Below are 21,897 nucleotides of genomic sequence, written 5' to 3'. Positions count from 1 at the left end.
TCAGACATGACGACGACAGAACAATGTTTTATTGTGAAATAAACAACGCTTCCTTCTTTACGCAGTTATCTTATATAACAGTATAATATTAACAATAAGGTATAATGCACGACACCGTATTTCGTAAACCCTTATTCACATCTTACTTTCACATTTTCACGTATACAAACCCGTGGTGTGAATCAGTTTTGAATGTGTTCTAACATTATCCTTATTTATTATAGTGTGATTGAGTGAGTGAGTTTGATTTTACGCCGCTTTTAGCAATATTCCAGCAATATTACGGCGGGGGACACCAGAAATGGGCTTCACACATTGTACCCATGTCGGGAATCGAACCGGGTCTTCGGCGTGACGAGCGAACGCTTTAACCACTAGGCTCCCCGACCGCCCCCATTATTATTATTGTGTGAAGCGTGTTCCAATTTAGTGGCAAAGCTTGATTAAAATACCCAATTCCCTGCCTATTTGAACTACGAGAATCCAGGTTTCTTTTGTAGATAATGCTCCGTCCACTTCGATTTGCCAACCTAAATTGTTTCCAGAACAGCAGGGTTGGTGGGATAGCCTGGTGCTTAATGCGCTCGCTCCTCACGCCGAAGACCCGGGTTCGATTCCCCACATGGGTACAATGTGTGAAGCCCGTTTCTGGTGTCCCTCGCCGTGATGTTGCTGGAATATTGCTAAAAGCGGCGTAAAACCATACTCAGTCACTAGTGCGACGTATAAGTATGTGACCATAACATCGTTGTGTCAGGTGACGACCTTTGATGTCAACAAAGACTTACACAAGTCAAAACACAAGGAGAACTAAAATCGATCTATTATGCTCAACGTATACATGAATACTTCAAGGCAAGGAACAAGTTGTCATGGGTCCCGTTTTACGAAACGATCCCAGCTCTACGACGATAGTAAGCCCATGTTAAGCATGGGATTGGAACGGGACCCAGTTTAACATAAATTTAAATGAATGAGTTCCTGATTGTTTGACGAAGCTGTGAACATAGACTACCGCCTAAAGTCTCCGGAAATATATTACTTTCTTAGAAACTGACGACTACATTTAAATTTAAATGGAGCCGCAGTGGTATAAGAGAACCTGTTGGAAATCTAGACTTGTTTCATTTAAGGCTATAGCATTACAGTGACGGCTGGGTGGAAGGGAAACTAATATGGTCTAGGGACTCTGAGACAGGCTACCGTGGACAGTACTTAAGTTTTACATGACGTGTCAGCTTGGTGTGGGAGGAGTGAGTGAGTGAGTTTGGTTTTACGCCGCTTTTAGCAATATTTCAGCAATATCACGGCTGGGGACACCAGAAATGGGCTTCAGACATTGTACCCATGCGGAGATTCGAACCCGGGTCTTCGGCGTGACGAGCGAACGCTTTAACCACTAGGCTACCCTACCGCCCCTGGTGTGGGAAGAAAGGCCGACGAGATGCAGTCTTTATATGCAACGCCAGTTTCTGCAGTGAACTTCAGTCAAGTGTCATCATATTTCGAAATCTAGGATTCGAACAAGGGGCATTTTGAGCCGGGTCGAAAACCTTGCCCACATGACCAATGAGGTTGGCCCCGTCACTACCCTGACGATGTACCAGCACGTTATGTCAGTATTGATCAGTGTATGGTTTGTGTGGAGGGATCCCATTGTCTGTCCGACAAATCGGTATATCCTATCAGCTCCAAATCTTGCCACTTCACCATAAAATCAACCGTGTGTAACGAAGCGGTTAACTGGCATTTCTAAAGCTAATTTAGCTGTAGTCCATATCAGATGGGGTGAATGGGTGTCCCAGTCGTCTAAGGCGCCGCAATTCGCTGTGTAGAGTTGCGTCCCTTGGGAACACAAGAAAATTGATCGTGGGTTCCAATCCCGGTTCGCGTCGATTATGTGTCTTGGTTTGTCAGCACTATACCCATGCGCGCTGGTATCACCAGAGTGGGAAATGTCTGAATCATGCGTCACTTCGGGCTTTCTTTCCACATTAAACAGACGCGCCGTGATATAAGTGGGATACTGTTAAAAGTGGCGTTAACCCCAACCCACTCACTCGCTCAAATATCAGACAACAGATCACTGAAATAGCTAAGTTCAGTTAAGATAGATAACATTTCCACAACATTTGTGGAATATCCTTTTATTAATCCTGCTTTAGTACGAAATGATTAGCACTTTACACATATATGAATTATATTTCCATAATCACAAATATTTATCACATGACTAATCACATATCATATCAAGGTTAACAGAGTCCCTGTGTCATACCTATGTCACAAACACGTGCTCCGTGAAGATCCGGGGTAGAATCATCTTCCCGAGGCAAGAGCGTTAACTGACTATTAAAGTCCAGTTTCCGTCTCTTGACTCGGGAAGACGATTCTACCCCATCTTCCCGAGGCAAGAGAGTTAACTGACTATAAAAGTCCAGTTTCCGTCTCTTGACTCGGGAAGATGATTCTACCCCATCTTCCCGAGGCAAGAGAGTTAACTCACTATAAAAGTCCAGTTTCCGTCTCTTGTCTCGGGAAGATGGGGTAGAATCATCTTCCCGAGGCAAGAGAGTTAACTGACTATAAAAGTCCAGTTTCCGTCTCTTGACTCGGGAAGATGGGGTAGAATAGGTCTTCAGCAACCCATGCTTGCCGTAAAAGGTGACGATGCTTGTCGTAAGAGGCGACTAACGGGATCGAGTGATGAGAGTCGCTGATTTGGTTTATGCATATCATCGTATCCCAATTGCGTGGATCTATGCTCATGATGTCAATCACTTGATCGTCTGGTCTAGACTCAATTATTTACAGACCGCAGTCATAGAGCATGAATATTCCTGAGTGCAGCGTTAAAGGAAAAAAAAGTCAAAACTCAAACACGTGTATAGCTAGCTTAAAGTGAACGTGATTCATTAACATGCTATAGCAGGCCTGTCCCAATCTCCTTAATCCCCTTAATCCCCCTGAATATAAGTTTTGAGCTGGTTGAGAATACCGCGTCAAATCCCGGTGAAATACGAGTAAGGCTGGGGAACTACCAATTAAAAGAGTAAATACAATGTGTAGTAATCTCCACTGATCAGTCGCCTGATTGCAAAACATCTGTTACGAGAAACCTTCGTTACGTCATTCTCTTTTGTGCATATTGGATGATAAAATGTCACCACCGGAATTGTTTTCAGTAAGCTTTTTCATTCTTTGATACGCCTCTTAAGGAAAATGAGAAATGTCACGAAAAGAACTAAAAGAGCATTGCTTGGCAAAATTTGTATCATGAAATTGTTCAAATTATGAAATTTATGAAAAAATATACTCTTTAAAAAGCCTATCGTGAATCTTCAAAGAGAGTGAGAGGTGTTTTGAATGATGTGCTTCTAAAGCAACGCTAAAGATTTATGATACCCACGATCTTAGTTATTTTTAGTTTTGAGGAATTATAAAGTTGTCAGTCAAGATAAAGTTTCCAACGAACCCACACGCAGGAAGTACTTGCATGGCAGTTAGCTGTAGGAATGATACACTACTCTCAGCAGATTCAAAGTAGTGACGTCATGCAATGAAACGTCATGTCAGTACGCGAGACATATGTACGGCATATTTTTTAGAAGCGGAGGGTAAGCCTTGAGGTTTAAGTGTTCGCTTGTCATGATTAAGACCCGGGTTTGATTCTACTTATGGGCACAATGTGTGAAACCCATGTCTGGTGTCTCTAGCGGTGTTATTGTGGGAACATTGGACATCACAGAAATTCAAAAATATCCATTGGCTACAAATTATCAGATCTTCATTTCGAGTCGTACCTAAGCATTCTGCAAGAGAATAGCTGGAGAATATTGCCTAAATTTAGAACCTCAAATCATTATCTTCCAATTGAGACAGGAAGATGGAAAAAATCCCATTATTGAAAGAAAGTGTAACTGATGTAGCCTAAACGATGTCGGTGATGAATTTAATTATCTCTTTGATTGTCCCAACTTTAATTTGAAACTGATAGGAAAAAGTTTATTCATAAATTTACACAAAACAAATATATATAAAATGAATATTCTTTTTAATAATCATAAGGTAGGAACAAAAAGGAAACTCTCTGGAAGATTATGTCTGATTTCAGAAAGTAAGTTTGTTTATTTCATGTTAGTATCTACATTTGTTACTGTTTAACTTCATCTTTCCTTTGACCGCCTACGTGGCCTAGTGGTAGAGCGTCCGCCCGGAAGGCGGAAGGTCCGGAGTTCGATCCCCGGCCGCGTCATACTAAAAGACGTCAAAAGATGGTACTTGTTGTTACCCTGTCTGGCGCTCGGCATTAAGGGGCTAAAACAAGGACAGGTTGGCTCGGAGTCAGTATTAATGTTAAACTGCGGCATGGTATCTCAGTGAGCTAGCACTATAAATCGGCATCAGTCCGAACTAGTACAAGCAGCCACACACACACACACACGTACATGCACGTCGCTATATAAGTGCAATAATCTTGGACGCGACGTTAAACCCCATTTCACCTCACCTCATCTTTCCTTTCTTTGTCTTTTTTTATTTAATTCGTATGACAAACCCAAAGTCATGAACTACATCACTGTTTATACTGTATATACCATGTACATATAATATTGGATATGTACATGTACTGTTCCTCTTATGCTGCAGTTTGCAGCCTGAGAGTCATAAAGTTCAGGTCAGTTCAGATAAATAGCGGCAAAAGATAGTACTAAATCACTCTTAAGATATAGACTGAACGATAAAACAATGAAAAACAATATTTGCAGGAAACAGTATAATTGCAATATTCGTTCTAAATGCATTCTTAGTGAACCTCTGAAAAGACGTCCCGCAATAATGTGGGAACAGTATCGAGGAATCGATTCAAAGTTAAATTTCATTTCAGGTTAACTTATACCGATCCAGGCCATTCCATACGGTGCACTATATTGGTAGCCAGTAACAGCGGAATAATTTTGACACTCAAAGCAAGGACTGTTTAGTCCAAACAGCCCGGCTGTCAAAACCTACCATGGTTTAAACGATGCGCTGACGCCCCAATTACTGACCAGCCCGCCTGCGGGGGGTACTCAAAACCAGCCGTTCTTCACACGCGCCTAACTTCCAATTTGGATAATTGTTGGAGAAGATACGTCCGTTTCATCTAAGACATATTTAGTCCCGTCAATCTCTTATTCCCCACCCCCAGGCACATAAGCCTTTGGGGTGCGGATTGCATGGCTTCTTTGCGGTGTTTGAAAACAACTGTGTCGGTAACTAACGGCAGAACATTCAAGTTCGTTACGTCAACTTTATGGTATATCTGCATAATGAATATTGACTTCGAATCAATGACTTCATAGAACATAAGAAAATCCCCCCTCTAATTACAAAAATGTCTTATTGATTGTTCTTGGTGGGTTTTCAGATCACGTGGTGGCATCAAGACTTTTGTGTCTTGTTTTCTACGAGGTCCGCGCGTTTTGTTTCACAATGCTGTTTTTTCCTTTGAACTGCTTAATGAATACTGACTTCGAATCAACTATATAGAATATCAAGTTAAGTATCACAGCAAGCCGCTCTAATTAAAAATATGTATGTCTATTTTATTGTTCTTGGTAGGTTTTCAGATCACGTGGTGGCAACAAGTGTCTTGTTTTCTGCGAGGTCCGCGCGTTTTGTTTCCCAAAGCTGTTTCTTCCTTTGATCTGCATACTGACTATTTCCTGACGTTCCTTGCAGGTAATCGCAGCCGTTAGTCAAACAGATTGTTTCATTACCTTCGAGGCAACATTTTTGCTGGTTCTTTAGTTGTTCATGTAGCACGATTATTGCTTCTTGAATTAACGAACAATGATATACGGTTAAAATGTTAATAAGAATGAAAACGAGAGTCCCACATGAAGCTGGTGCAATTCATGATAAATAACTCTGTCACATTCATAATTTGATCATGGATATAAACTAAATAGTTCACGTTCATTAAATCGTGACAATACCACACGATACGATATTAATACCAAATGACAAGCCAGTGAATAACCAACCTTGGAGACAGTTTCTATTTGACATTAAGGGCACAGTAGCACTGACAATGATAGTAGTGAACCGTAGAAAATAAGTGATTACACAAGACGAATATAACCCTTTGCGATTTTCTATATTAAAAAACCCAACACTACAACTATTATTTTTATTTATTTTTATTTATTTTTATTTTTTTTTTAAATTTTTGGTGAGTGGGGTAGGTAGAGTGGGGCGTGTAGGGGGAATACACACGTAAGTATATCACATTTGCAAATAGCAATCATTATAAGAATTCGCATGTAAGGACACACCTCGTATTCTTTGAATTCCTCGATTTCTGCTATGCACATACGACTGACTTTGTAAATGCTGTATAACGTCACTGTCAGCAATATTCCAGCTGCATACCCCCCCGTGAGATTGGACGCCTGGGCGTTATTCCAAGAAGAAACGTCTGTCCTTTCCCAACGCGAAAGGCAAGCCTCAACTTTGCCAATTTGTCTAGCCTCTCGGTCTGTATATAAAACAAATGAAATTATATGACATTACCTCCTATTCTGTAAAAGGAAAAGACATCATCCAAACACGTAACATTTCTGCCCCTGGGCATTTAGGTGGCCACTTACGATTTCAGCTTTCACTTGAAATCCTCCTTTCAATAGAACAAAAATGAAATGTATTGAATTACAAAAAGTCTGTATCAACGTGAAAGATATCCATGCGCATAGCTGTTACTTTACCACTTTGATAGTTGAGCGGATTTTCAGATATAGGTGTCTGAACACCATGTGTCTCCTCTGATAGTTGAACGGATTTTGATATAGTAGTGTCTTAACACCAGGCGTCCCCTCTAATAGTTGAACGGATTTTGATATAGTAGTGTCTGAACACCATGTGTCCCCTCTGATAGTTGAACGGATTTTGATATAGTAGTGTCTGAACACCAGGTGTCCCCTCTAATAGTTGAACGGATTTTGATATAGTAGTGTCTGAACACCATGTGTCCCCTCTAATAGTTGAACGGATTTTGATATAGTAGTGTCTGAACACCAGGCGTCCCCTCTAATAGTTGAACGGATTTTGATATAGTAGTGTCTGAACACCAGGTGTCCCCTCTGATAGTTGAACGGATTCTGATATTGTAGTGTCTGAACACCACGTGTCCCCTTTGATAGTTGAACGGATTCTGATATAGTAGTGTCTGAACACCACGTGTCCCCTTTGATAGTTGAACGGATTTTGATATTGTAGTGTCTGAACACCATGTGTCGCATCTGATAGTTGAACGGATTTTGATATAGTAGTGTCTGAACACCAGGTGTCCCCTCTAATAGTTGAACGGATTTTGATATAGTAGTGTCTGAACACCATGTGTCCCCTCTAATAGTTGAACGGATTTTGATATAGTAGTGTCTTAACACCAGGCGTCCCCTCTAATAGTTGAACGGATTTTGATATAGTAGTGTCTGAACACCATGTGTCCCCTCTGATAGTTGAACGGATTTTGATATAGTAGTGTCTGAACACCAGGCGTCCCCTCTAATAGTTGAACGGATTTTGATATAGTAGTGTCTGAACACCATGTGTCCCCTCTAATAGTTGAACGGATTTTGATATAGTAGTGTCTGAACACCAGGCGTCCCCTCTAATAGTTGAACGGATTTTGTTATAGTAGTGTCTGAACACCAGGTGTCCCCTCTGATAGTTGAACGGATTCTGATATTGTAGTGTCTGAACACCAGGCGTCCCCTCTAATAGTTGAACGGATTTTGTTATAGTAGTGTCTGAACACCAGGTGTCCCCTCTGATAGTTGAACGGATTCTGATATTGTAGTGTCTGAACACCATGTGTCCCCTTTGATAGTTGAACGGATTCTGATATAGTAGTGTCTGAACACCACGTGTCCCCTTTGATAGTTGAACGGATTTTGATATTGTAGTGTCTGAACACCATGTGTCGCATCTGATAGTTGAACGGATTTTGATATAGTAGTGTCTGAACACCATGTGTCCCCTCTGATAGTTGAGCGGATTTTGATATAGTAGTGCCTGTACACCAGGCGTCCCCTCTGATAGTTGAACGGATTTTGATATAGTTGTGTCTGAACACCAGGCGTCCCCTCTGATAGTTGAACGGATTTTGATATAGTAGTGTCTGAACACCAGGCGTCCCCTCTGATGGTTGAACGGATTTTGTTTTAGTGGTGTCTGAACACCAGGCGTCCCCTCATACAGTTGAACGGATTTTGATATAGTAGTGTCTGAACACCAGGTGTCCCCTCTGATAGTTGAACGGATTTTGTTTTAGTGGTGTCTGAACACCAGGCGTCCCCTCATACAGTTGAACGGATTTTGATATAGTAGTGTCTCAACACCAGGTGTCCCCTCTGATAGTTGAACGGATTTTGATATAGTTGTGTCTGAACACCAGGTGTCCCCTCTGATAGTTGAACGGATTTTGATATAGTTGTGTCTGAACACCATGTGTCCCTCTGATAGTTGAGCGGATTTTTATATAGTAGTGTCTGTACACCAGGTGTCCCCTCTGATAGTTGAACGGATTCTGATATAGTAGTGTCTGAACACCAGGCGTCCCCTCTAATAGTTGAACGGATTTTGATATTGTAGTGTCTGAACACCATGTGTCGCATCTGATAGTTGAACGGATTTTGATATAGTAGTGTCTGAACACCATGTGTCCCTCTGATAGTTGAGCGGATTTTGATATAGTAGTGTCTGTACACCAGGCGTCCCCTCTGATAGTTGAACGGATTTTGATATAGTTGTGTCTGAACACCAGGTGTCCCCTCTGATAGTTGAACGGATTTTGATATAATTGTGTCTGAACACCAGGTGTCCCCTCTGATAGTTGAACGGATTTTGATATAGTTGTGTCTGAACACCAGGTGTCCCCTCTGATAGTTGAACGGATTCTGATATAGTAGTGTCTGAACACCAGGCGTCCCCTTTAATAGTTGAACGGATTTTGATATTGTAGTGTCTGAACACCAGGTGTCCCCTCTGATAGTTGAACGGATTCTGATATTGTAGTGTCTGAACACCAGGCGTCCCCTCTAATAGTTGAACGGATTTTGATATAGTAGTGTCTGAACACCAGGTGTCCCCTCTGATAGTTGAACGGATTTTGATATAGTAGTGTCTGAACACCAGGTGTCCCCTCTGATAGTTGAACGGATTCTGATATTGTAGTGTCTGAACACCACGTGTCCCCTTTGATAGTTGAACGGATTCTGATATAGTAGTGTCTGAACACCACGTGTCCCCTTTGATAGTTGAACGGATTTTGATATTGTAGTGTCTGAACACCATGTGTCGCATTTGATAGTTGAACGGATTTTGATATAGTAGTGTCTGAACACCATGTGTCCCTCTGATAGTTGAGCGGATTTTGATATAGTAGTGTCTGTACACCAGGCGTCCCCTCTGATAGTTGAACGGATTTTGATATAATTGTGCCTGAACACCAGGTGTCCCCTCTGATAGTTGAACGGATTTTGATATAGTAGTGTCTGAACACCAGGTGTCCCCTCTGATAGTTGAACGGATTCTGATATTGTAGTGTCTGAACACCACGTGTCCCCTTTGATAGTTGAACGGATTTTGATATAGTTGTGTCTGAACACCATGTGTCCCCTTTTGATAGTTGAACGGATTTTGTTTTAGTAGTGTCTGAACACCAGGCGTCCCCTCAGACAATTGAACGGATTTTGTTTTAGTAGTGTCTGAACACCAGGTGTCCCCTGAGACAGTTGAACGGATTTTGATATAGTTGTGTCTGAACACCAGGCGTACCCTCTGATAGTTGAACGGATTTTGATAAAGTAGTGTCTGAACACAATGTGTCCCCTTTGTTAGTTGAACGGATTTTGATATAGTAGTGTCTGAACACCATGTGTCCCCTCAGATAGTTGAACGGATTTTTATATAGTAGTGTCTGACAACCATGTGTCCCCTCAGATAGTTGAACGGATTTTGATATAGTAGTGTCTGACAACCATGTGTCCCCTCAGAAAAAAGAAATGATTTTGATATAGTAGTGTCTGACAACCATGTGTCCCCTCAGATAGTTGAACGGATTTTGATATGTAATTGTGTCGGAACACCAGGTGTCAGGTGCATTTCGCGGATGCATGCACGACCAGACTTGATCATTCAGCGTCAAGTCAAACACGTATCTTGATAATGTCATATAACTACATGTATGTCAAACGTTTACTTTTGTTCTTTTGGATATATTTTGTGCTAACTGTTTTATATAATAAGATATATTCAGAAGCTGCAGCAGAATAACACATGATCTGTGGTTGACATCAGTGCGTGTATCGCCGGTCAACCCTTGAATGCCACAACCAGATATGTGACGAAGGTGACGGCGATGTGTAGCGTGTGATATAGGTTTGTCATCCTTCTGTGACGAAGGAGACGACGAAGTGTAGCGTGTGATATAGGTTTGGTATCCTTCTGTGGCGAAGGAGACGACGGAGAAGCGTGATATATAGGTTTGGTATCCTTCTGTGATGAAGGAGACGACGAAGTGTAGCGTGAGCTATGGGTTTGGTTTCCTTCTGTGACGAAGGAGACAATGAAGTGTAGCGTGAGATATAGGTTTGGCATCCTCTTGTGATGAAGGAGACGACGAAGTGTAGCGTGAGATATAGGTTTGACATCCTCCTGTGATGAAGGAGACGACGAAGTGTAGCGTGAGATATAGGTTTGGCATCCTTCTGTGACGAAGGAGACGACGAAGTGTAGCGTGAGATATAGGTTTGGCATCCTTCTGTGACGAAGGAGACGACGAAGTGTAGCGTGAGATATAGGTTTGGCATCCTTCTGTGATGAAGGAGACGACGAAGTGAAGCGTGAGATATAGGTTTGGCATCCTTCTGTGATGAAGGAGGTGACGAAGTGAAGCGTGAGATATCGTGTTGGCAACCTGCTGTGATGAAGGAGACGACGAAGTGTAGCGTGAGATATAGGTTTGGCATACTTCTGTGACGAAGGAGACGACGAAGTGTAGCGTGAGATATATGTTTGTCATTCTTCTGTGATTAAGTAGACGACGACGTGTACGACGTCGTATCTCTTCTGTCCATGAGAATATTGTTGAGTGCGGCGTTAAACAACAAACAAACATTAAACTCCTCTGTGTTAGGTATCGAGATGAGGTTTTGGGACGGTTAGTTCTTCCTTCTTTGAACAAAATTGTTCCTAGAGTCAGTGTAGTTACCAGACACAGCACCCGTTGCTGGGAAACCGATTCCGCGACAATGTCAGCACCATGTACCGAATCCCAAGGCATTGGCACCAATACAACTTACATAGTACGTTTTATTCTTTACTGCTTGAAACATGAACGTTTACTAACACGACTTTCTGAGGACACGAGGCACTTAAATGTCATGCATTTTATGAAACATTTTTTCTCACAAAAGTGAAAACTATATGTTCCATTTCTGGTAAGAATGTATCGATTTTCATCATTAACTCGCGTCGCTCACGTTTCTGCACATTACACAAAACATGACGTCATATCATTGCTCTGAAAAAATACTGTTTTAATGAGAAAACGTATTAACGTGTAACAGCCTTCAGTTGTCAAACACTCTATATAGCCGGAGAACACCGGGTGTCGAATATCCATCGGTTAGGAAAGGCACAACTATCAGAACACTCACAGGGAGAGAGTGATTAAATGGAACACACACGTAAATATAAAGATGGTGACCGGAACAGGATGTTGTAATGTATCAAAAGCTGTATCTGAAACTAATCCGAAATAAGCAATTAGGCAAAAGGTGAGGTGAGGTGAAATGGGGTTTAACGTTACGTTCAATATTATTGCACTTATATAGCGACGTGCATGCATGTGTGTATGTGTGTGGCTGCTGGTACTAGTCCGTACTAATTCCGATGTTTTAGTGCTGGCTCACTTAGATACCATGCCGCAGTTTAACATGACTCCCCACTCAGACAAAGTATACTGACTCCGAGCCGACCAGTCCTTGTTTTAGCCTCTTTAAGCCGACCGGCAGACAGGATAACAACAAGTACCATGTTTTAACGTCTTTGGGAATGACGCGGCCGGGGATCGAACCCCGAACCTTCCGCTCTCCGGGCGGACGCTCTACCAAAAGGACACGGAGGCGGTCCATATCGACAAGAAAAGACAAAACAAGATATTGTTCATGTATAATAAGATAAAATAATGAGGAATGTGGCATTTTAACGCGTGAATATAAACGCCTTTTGTCAAAGACGATATGTATCAGTCGAGTGAAGTGTTTAAAACATGGTTTTGAGAACTACACAGAAATTAGTGAAAACATGCTTTACAGATTTCACGAGTTGAGTTTTTCGATTAGGAGAAAATTATAAAAAATGTCGGGCAAAAGAAAATATACACCATGTTTGATGGTGGCAAAAAATGAAACAAACAAGAAATGAGTATCTAAAGGTGATGAAGTTGATACCAGTATAATAAGCGATAGTGGACCTTCAGTTTGCGGTGTTTCGGCGAGTGTTCTAGCCTTGTAACGTTTGGTCGTAAGGTCAAACAAGATTACAGCAGAAAGCACGATGTCAGTGTTGTTATAATATACGGTTTGTATGTCTTAATCAACTGGATAACGGCTGCTTGTTATCTTAAGACCCGTGAAGATCCGGGGTAGAATAGGTCTCCAGCAACCATGGTTGCCGCAAGAGGCGACTATGCTTGTCGTAAGAGGCGACTAACGTGATCGGATGGTCAGGCTCGTTGACCTGGTTGATGCATGTCATCGTATTCCAATTGCTCGGATCGATGCTCATGATACCAATATCTAGATTGTTTGGTTTGGATTATTTACAGACCGCCTTCATATAGCTGGAAAATTGCTGAGTGCGGCGTTAAACAACAAACAAACAAAACCAAGTTCGGCCCACTCGGTAGACAGAGACAGTGACGTTGCCGCTGGTCACAGTTGAACTTGGAACAAGCTGGTGGTAAACGTGTCAGATGACAGATAGTTACATAGCCACTGATCGTATTTCCAGACAGGGGATAGACGTCTGTTGGAACTAGCGTGCATCTCGAATCCCTCGGAAATTGACTGAGCTGTTCATATTTCGATCAGCATGGGATGACATTGGCGGAATTGTTGCTGTACAGTTTGAGATTTGCGATATTCCCGTTTCTCTGGGTTCAAATCGGACTAACTGTCAATAGAACCACGAGAGTGAGTGAGTATCATTTTACGCCGCTTTTAGCAATATTTCAGCAATATCATGGCGGGGGACACCAGAAATGGGCCTCACACATTGTACCGATGTCGGGAATCGAACCCGGGTCTTCGGTGTGACGAGCGAACGCTCGAGAAACGGGTTAGACGTAAATACACATTTATTTTTTCAGGTGAAACCCTTATTTAAATCTATTAATACGTGTGAAATAAGGAATTATTGCAAAAATATTAAAGTCATATTCATCAGAAGCTATATTTCAGCGAGAGTGACATATACATGTATATGAAGTTACACAAAAAAATACAGCGACACTTCAGTCAGATGTATTACAGCATCTTCCTAAATAGTGAGCGAGTGAGTATGGTTTTACGCCGCTTTCAGCAATATTTCACTAATAATGTCTAGGGAAACCAGAAATGGGATTCACACATTCTACCCATGTTAGGAATCGAACCTGAGTCTTCGGCGTGACGAGCAAATGCTTTAACCACGAGGCTATCCCCCTCATCCTACATAATAGGTATATTCACGGACAGTTGTATAAATAGTATCCGTGTGCGAAATACGCATCAGTCGGAAAGCGCACGTTAAACCTCCAAAGTAAGAAGAAGAAGATAAATAGTATTAAATACCGCAGTTTATCTCACCTTGCCTTACTGTAATGTTTATTTTTTTTATTTTTTTTAAGTTCTGCTTTGACATCGTCTTAAATATCAAATTTTGATTTCATTAATTAATTGTACCTTGATTATTTTATCCGAGGATATGCCACTCTCAGCTTTTGTGTCATAGAGTTCCACATTCTGCAGTAAAATATAAATTTAATGTATGGCATATGCATACTTCTTCAAAAAAAATTTATTTATTTATTTTAAAATTTATTTTAATGTACTTCTCATAACATGATGGTTAATGTGAATTTTTTGGGGGTAAATTACCAGGGATAATTATGTTAAAATTAATTTGCCCTGTTCAGTGGCGGTACCTTCCTTCAAGCTCGCCTTTTCGCGAACACCTGGTATCATCACTATTGATAGAGATTCATAAACACTTACTAATAAAATTATAATCATACAATCGACTCTGCTTTATGCAGAAATTGCTACTGGATATGGAAAGGGTTTTGTCGCTTATTAGTCATTTCCTTCTAAATTGAATAATATTACAGTTTGTGTGTTCCAAGTAAGGTATTTGTTTTGCACAAGTAGGTACCGTCTTCCTGTTCTTACAAGTAACATGACACGAATTGTTTGCATCCAATGTGGAAGATGGACGTTGATCTCGAATCTTCCTGTTGGTCGGGACAGGGCATCTTTCAGCAACCTCCGGTGTCCTGTGAGCCCTTGGTTATACACGTCGTATGTTATCTGGGTTGCCACCTGCGCGAGTTTTCGTTTGGCGGTCAAGATTTGGCGTTGGGTGTTCTGTCCATCTTCATCTTCACTCAGCTCCACATCACTCCTATGTAGGTCCCTCGTTTCATTGACCGCCTCAGTGGTCTAGTGGTAGAGCGTCCGCCCGGAGAGCAGAAGGTCCGGGGTTCGATCCCCGACCGCGTCATACCAAAAGACGTTAAGAGATGGTACTTGTTGTTAGCCTGTCTGGCGCTCGGCATTAAGGGGCTAAAACAAGGACAGGTCGGCTCGGAGTCAGTATAATGTGTCTGAGTGGGGTATTCACGCTAAACTGCAGCATGGTATCTCAGTGAGCTAGCACTATAAATCGGCATCAGTCCGGACTAGTACAAGCAGCCACACAAACACACGCACGTTCATGCACGTCGCTATATAAGTGCAATAATCTTGGACGCGACGTTAAACCCCATTTCACCTCGCCTCACCCTAGTTTCATTTCCAGTTGCCCTGCCGAAATGTAAATACATGTAGATGTTGGGGAGCTGAAGTCCGAGTGACAGAAGCTTCGATTTGCCAGATACCTCAAACTACTGAGAGTTTGTTGTCCTCCTCGACTTAAAAAAACAACCTGTTTTTCGATTTCAGCGTGGAAGGATCTTTTCAAGCGGTTATCTGTCATGGTAGTTGTCACTGTTTTTGTGTTTCAGACAGCACTCAAATGGTGATCGGATCCATTTCCATCACATCAAGACCAGCTTTCATGTGTGGATCGATCATCATCCTTGATTCCCTGCGTTGTCCATCTCGCAAGTTTTGCCATTGTCCACGCTGGGTGAATATAAATTATCACTGACTTGTGCTATCACCACTGTATTTTTGTATTTGATACTGACCATAGCCATCATTTGATTTATTGCCATTGAATAGAGTATTTCCACTTTATTGTTTACTGCCATTGTAATTGCCTGGTGTGGTGAATCTTTTCAACACATTTCTTGATTATATCCCATTTGTCGTCTGTTGGTTTCAAACTGAGTTCTTTTAATCACATTTATGGGTTAACATACTGCTTCAATTTGGGAATCGACACTGACAGTATGTTAGCCAAAGTTGTATATTCGTTTTATGGTAGGTAAGGGCAGGAATAATCAGCTCTGCATATTCTCCAGGCCATGTGGTTGTTGCTGTGACATTCAAAACATGGGTTTGACGTACACTTTGATGTAACGCATCTGACTCACACGATCCGTAGTTGTAATTTGTCCCATGCACACGAACCAGTAGGAGTGTTCAAGACAACTATGAATGAGACACCAGTATAATTATATCAACGTCCAAGTCTCGACTACCAAGGGACTGGTTATTTATTAACAGAGGGGGTGGGGTGGTGTGTGTGTGTGTGTGTGTGTGTAAAATGACCCTTTAATCATAATAGAATTGTAAATGTGAACATTGGTCATTTATTATGGGGGTTGTAATGACCAAATGTGGTAAATATGTAATGACATGCGGTAGAGGGAGGAAAATATGCTACAGTCCTAAGATCGCCTCCCTTCACCACCCCCTCCCCAGCCTCAGTGGAGACTATGCTTGTCGTAAGATGCGATTATGCTCGTCGTAAAAGGCGACTAACGTACGGGACCGGGTGGGTGAGTGGGTGTGTGGGTGAACGTACGGGACCGGGTGGGTGAGTGGGTGGGTGAGTGGGTGGGTGAGTGGGTGAGTGAGTGAGTGAGTGAGTGAGTGAGTGGGTGGGTGGGTGAGTGAGTGAGTGAGTGAGTGAGTGAGTGAGTGAGTGAGTGAGTGAGTGAGTGAGTGAGTGAGTGCGTGCGTGCGTGCGTGCGTGCGTGCGTGCGTACGTGAGTGAGTGAGTATGGTTTGACGCCGCTTTTAGCAATATTCCAGCAATATCACGGCGGGGCACACCAGAAATGGGCTTCAAACATTGTACCCATGTCGGGAATCGAACCCGGGTCTTCGGCGTGACGAGCGAACTCTTTAACCACTAGGCTACCCGACCGCCCCTCGATGGTCAGACTCGCTGACTTGGTTGATGCTTGTCATCGATGCCATTTGCGTGGATCGATGCTCTTGGTGTAAATTACTGGACTGTCTGGTCCAGACTCGAACATTGCCAAGGGCGGCGTTAAGCAACAAATAAACAAACAAACCTTGGTGGAGAGGAACCTTGGGTACTTTTCTGAATGTCAAGTCCTAGCAGGTAAACATATCATGTTTCTTGTTGGGCCACTTTCAGGGATGATGACAGGACACGATCATCGCAGAGCGAAGGCCTTTGTTGTGGTTGCCTCACGTGGACGCGCAATGGCGTGACTGAGTTCACATCGAGGATGTGCAAGGGGAGCACTTTGTAGGCAAGTCAGGAAAGTCACAAGAATCATTGTCAATCGTCACTAATCTTAACAATTTGTCTCGCCTGGGCCTCATTACGGCGATCTGAAGCAATTAGGTGAGTACATTGGTTTAGGGAGAAATTAAGGTTAGATGTCTGTCTTGGTTAATCGACCGTCTCTGTGGTCTAGTGGATAAAGCGTCCGCCAGGAGAGCGGTAGGTCCGGGGTTCGATCCCCGGCCCCGTCATACCAAAATACGTCAACAGATGGTACTTGTTGTTACCCTGCCTGGCGCTCGGCATTAAGGGGTTGAAACAAGGAGAAGTCGGCTCGGAGCCAGTATACTGTGTCTGAGTGTGGTATTCTAAACATCTCAGTGGGCTCGCGCATTAAAACCGGCATTAGTCCGGAGTAGTAAAAGTGGACACGTGCGCACGCACACAAACAACAGATTCATGTTTGTCGATACATGCCCATGCCCGTGCTCGTGGGTTTCACCGAAGTGGTAAACGTCTTAGACCTGCATCACTTCGGGCTTTCCTCCCACATTAAACTGACACGCCGCGATATAACTGGAATACAGTTAAAAGCGGCGTTAAACCCAACTCACTCACTCACTCAAGTACCACTGAATTACGAAAGATGACACTGTCGGTGTAAATTTATCGTACAATATAAACCGGATTCATCGCTTACATGTGTGTGGCATGTACTTATCAATCGACGCTGTCACCACGCCAGGTAGGAAAAGCAGAACCGTACACGTCTGTAAGCTATACAGTGATTTACCCCAACAACTGAACAATTCAAAGATGGCGACCGCAACGTTGCTGTGCAACCACGAGGCTTACATGAAACTGATCCTAAGAGATGATGGCGGCGAAGCTGTTGTTGATTATTGATGTTCAAGAAATATTTACTTTAATCACAAATAGCTCGGTTGAACTGTAAACCGGTCAGTGATTTGGCACAAATTATTTCGCCCCCGTATTTCGACTCATTTTTGTGTCTCTCGAAGCATCTACGGAACGAAGGAAAATAGTATCCATTATTGCTCCAAACCATGGTTCTAAGTGGATGAGTGAGTGAGTTTGGTTTAATGCCGCTTTTGAATTATAGTATTCCAGTTATATTACTACGTGTCTGCTTAATCTCAGGCTCGCTGACTTTGTTGATGCATGTCACCGTATCTCAATTGTGTGGATCGCCACACTCAGCAATATTCAAGCTACATGACGGCGGTCGGTAAATAATCGAGTCTGGACCAGACAATCCAGTAATTGACATCATGAGCATCTATCCACACAACTGGGATACGATGACATGCCTCAACCATGTCAGGGAGCCTGACGACCCGATCCCGTTAGTCGCCTCTTACGACAAGTATAGTCGCCTTTTAAGGTGTGGTGACATGGGCTGGTCATAACAATCAACTTTCCATTTATTGAGATTTTAGATTCTGGAGAAAACTGTAAATCAATCCAGACTGGTCAGAACTGAGATTTGGACATAATTATACTTATTATAATTATGTTTGATGAACATCCATATTTCAGTTGTGTACTAAATTTCCAACAGCCAATTTGATTTGGTTTGTTTGGTTGGTTTGTTGTTTAACGCCGCACTCAGCAATATTCCAGCTATATGACGGCGGTCTGTAAAAAATCGAGTCTGGACCAGACAATCCAGTGATTGATATCATGAGCATCGATCCACGCAATTGGGATCGATGACATGCATCGACCAAGCCAGCGAGCCTGACCACCCGATCCCGTTAGTCGCCTTTTACGACAAGCATAGTCACCTTTTACGGCAAGCATGGGTTGCTGAAAACCTATTCTAACCCGGAATATTCACGGGTCAGCCAATTTGAACATCAATATGGAGAAGTTGTCAACCGACAGTTGCCATGACGGGGGACAACTTAACGGAAATATACTGAGAACATACACGCTTTTCAAATACGGACTTAATGTCGAATCATATGTTCACTTCATCTTAAACCGAGGCTGGACCGTTTCTCGCGCCAAAGGGACGCAACTCTCCATAGTGAAATCTGGATGTCAAAGGCTATACAATAGAATAGGTGGATATGCTTGTAGGGCACACAGGTAGTTCAGTCGTATAAGGGCCACAAATCGTTGTGCAGAGTTGCGTCCCTTGGGCACGCCAGAAACCTATGATTGTGGGCTCGAATCCCGGTTCGCCCCGATTATGTTTCTAGGTTTGTCAACACCATACAGCTACAGATAGGCCGTCAATTGTTTGTGTTTTTGAGAAATTTTTTCCGGAATTGTTTGTGAGAATATTCCGGAAATACACAACTTAACAACCCTGTTGACAAAATGGACTGGTCTGACTTGTCGGACTGTATACGGGGAGTTTATTTTATAAAAATGGGTAAATATTTTTTCAAACTTGTGAACTTTATCACCATCCGTAAAACCTGCCTCACACCCAACACACGCACAATAAGCTCACATGTCTCCACTACGTATTGATCACACATATCTCAACTATGTGAAATTGTGAGTTGGCACTACTTTCTTTCACACATCCTTTGCGGCCAATGACCATATCGCATAATTATTCGTATAGCGCTAACGGTATGACTACACGCATCGGTCATGAAGCAGGTGCCTTTAGGATTTCCACAAGGTCTTCAGACAATAGCTAATGAGGGACGAGAGCGCTATTAAGGTGGCACATCCTGCTTACAATCCGAAACATCGCAACAGCGGATGTTAGTTGTTACAATGCTGGCAACGGATAATACGTTTGTTAAACACTAATAAACTGTGAACATTTCTTCTATGGAAGTACATTTGTACTTGCAATTCCATATCTGCGTGCGTAACACATGTTAGTGTCTGCTACTTCAGACGTTGACCCAAATTAATCGATTAATATTGCTACCAGTAGCGTCTATTCCCCAAAAGTATATCGCGATTAATCACAAAGAACATTGAAGAACAATGCGTGGTTTGTTTAACAATCAAACATTGTTCTATCATGACGTGGAACATGGAGATTCGACAAAGGCTCGGGACTCGATGACGTCGTAGATTGGGCGTTCTTTGTTTTAGGGTAGTGAGTCGATCCCCTTAGATTAACTGGGAAACGTTGACATATATACGCTACGGCCGAACGTTCGTATCCAAAAATGGGCGAGAAAGAGCAATCTGTGATGGTAAAAAAGGTACAGATAGGCTGTCAATTGTTTGTGTTTGTGAGAATATTCCGGAAATACAAAATTTAACACCCCTGTCCACAAAATGGACCTGTCAGACTTTTCTGACTGTATACGGGGAATTCATTGTATAAAAGCTTCAAACTTGTATATTATTACCATCCGTAAAGCGGCTGTAAATAATATTGATAACTCATATAAGAAGAAAATCGCCTTGTTGTTTATCGTACATCGAACAATACTTTCGTCATATCACAGATACCAGCTGAATGTATTAAAAAAGAACTTGTGACCAGGTTGAAGATCCATTTAAGAAGGGGCCCTCAGCGACCCAAGCTTCTCGTAAGAGGCGACTAACGGGGTGGGGTTAACTTAATTGATTCCGTTTGCGCAGATGGATGATCATGCATGATGTCAATCACTAAATTGTCTGATCCAGACTCTATTATTCACAGACTGGCGTTAAATACCTGGAATATTGCTGATTGAGGCGCTAACAAAAAGCAAACAAATATCTAAAATAATTTGTTCTCAGTTAAGTTCATAAAAATATATGTCGAATTGAGTTGAAGAGTTCAACCAGTTCAGCGCAGGTGTTCCATTTCTCACAGTCTTATACCCGCTGAAGACATCCAACCCCGATATAACGGTCAGGTCTAACCGTATCTGTATTCGACCGTTGAGGCGAATCATCTCAACACCACTTGTAAAGGAAGCACCAATCAATACACGTACGTTGATCACGTATCAGCCCCATTGTTATCAGACAGAATTGTATACGTCCATTCCGTCCCCATATGTTGCCTGGCCAAAACACAAGTACAAGAAGTGACGTCACGATGTCGTCTGCCATGCATTGGAAGGCACGCGACGTATAAAAAGGCGGGAAATCGTTTAACGAGGACCACCTCCCCAGCGCGAGCGCGGAACGAGACACTATCGCTGGCCGATAGAGTAAGCGAGAGCAAATCCCGGAACTACTGGACGATTCAGTGTCTGTTGTTGGCGTCGGAGAACACTACGAAGAAGAGGGCTTCCGCGGACCGGGCATCAGAAAGTATAGGACAAGAGGACACGAGGACAAGAGGACAGGACAATATCAGCGGCAAAGAAGAACGTCTCCATACCTTTTCAGTGACTTTACCATACCCGTGTCGACATCATCATCATCATCATCATCACCATGAGAGCGACCCTTTCCCTTCTTGTTACTATATGTGTGCAACTTCCTGCTGCGCTAACAATACCCGTGAAGGTGAGTGAAATTTGCATTCGCAATCTTGTTATTAGTCATATGTTACCATGAAATGTTTCCGTTTAAATTGTTTCCTAGCTTGTAGAACTCGCGAAGAAGATGAAATTTTATTCATTTTCAGTTCTTGTTTGACGCATTCCATCTTTAATTATCGTAACTCTTTTTACGTAACTGTTTTTACGTCTAAATCTTGATATATGATAATGTTCTTACCTTTTTGAGGAAAGATTGCACAGAACGAACAGAACAGTTCTCAGAGATAATAAGAGAATAGCTTTTGTACAAAACGGACATTACCCGAATTCATGCTCGTGGCATCGTCAGTGATGTTCAATTACTTAAGAGTATGAAATATATAGATATACACCTATATCTTTGACTTTCACCAGATTACTTTTTCGAAGTAATCGATATTGCATGAACAATTTTTATAAACTTAATATACGGTTACCCCTCGAATATATATATATATATATATATATATATATATAT

At 42.2% G+C, this 21,897-nt stretch overlaps 1 protein-coding gene across 1 annotated transcript in view; it reads left to right on the top strand.

Moving 5' to 3' along the window:
* Window positions 1-20,992: 20,992 nt before the first annotated feature.
* LOC124143337 (corticotropin-releasing factor-binding protein-like) overlaps window positions 20,993-21,897 on the top strand; it is a 72,895-nt gene continuing 71,990 nt past the window's right edge. Inside the window, exon 1 of the mRNA XM_046512271.2 lies at window positions 20,993-21,405. Within this exon, the coding sequence (XP_046368227.1) occupies window positions 21,334-21,405 (72 nt within the window). The 5' untranslated portion in view covers window positions 20,993-21,333. The remainder of the gene's footprint in view (window positions 21,406-21,897) is intronic.

This window comes from Haliotis rufescens, unplaced genomic scaffold (assembly GCF_023055435.1).
Source record: "Haliotis rufescens isolate VD_foot unplaced genomic scaffold, xgHalRufe1.0.p SCAF_14, whole genome shotgun sequence".
Taxonomy (NCBI): Eukaryota; Metazoa; Mollusca; class Gastropoda; order Lepetellida; family Haliotidae; genus Haliotis; species Haliotis rufescens.
This window is presented reverse-complemented; position numbering and strand designations above follow the sequence as displayed.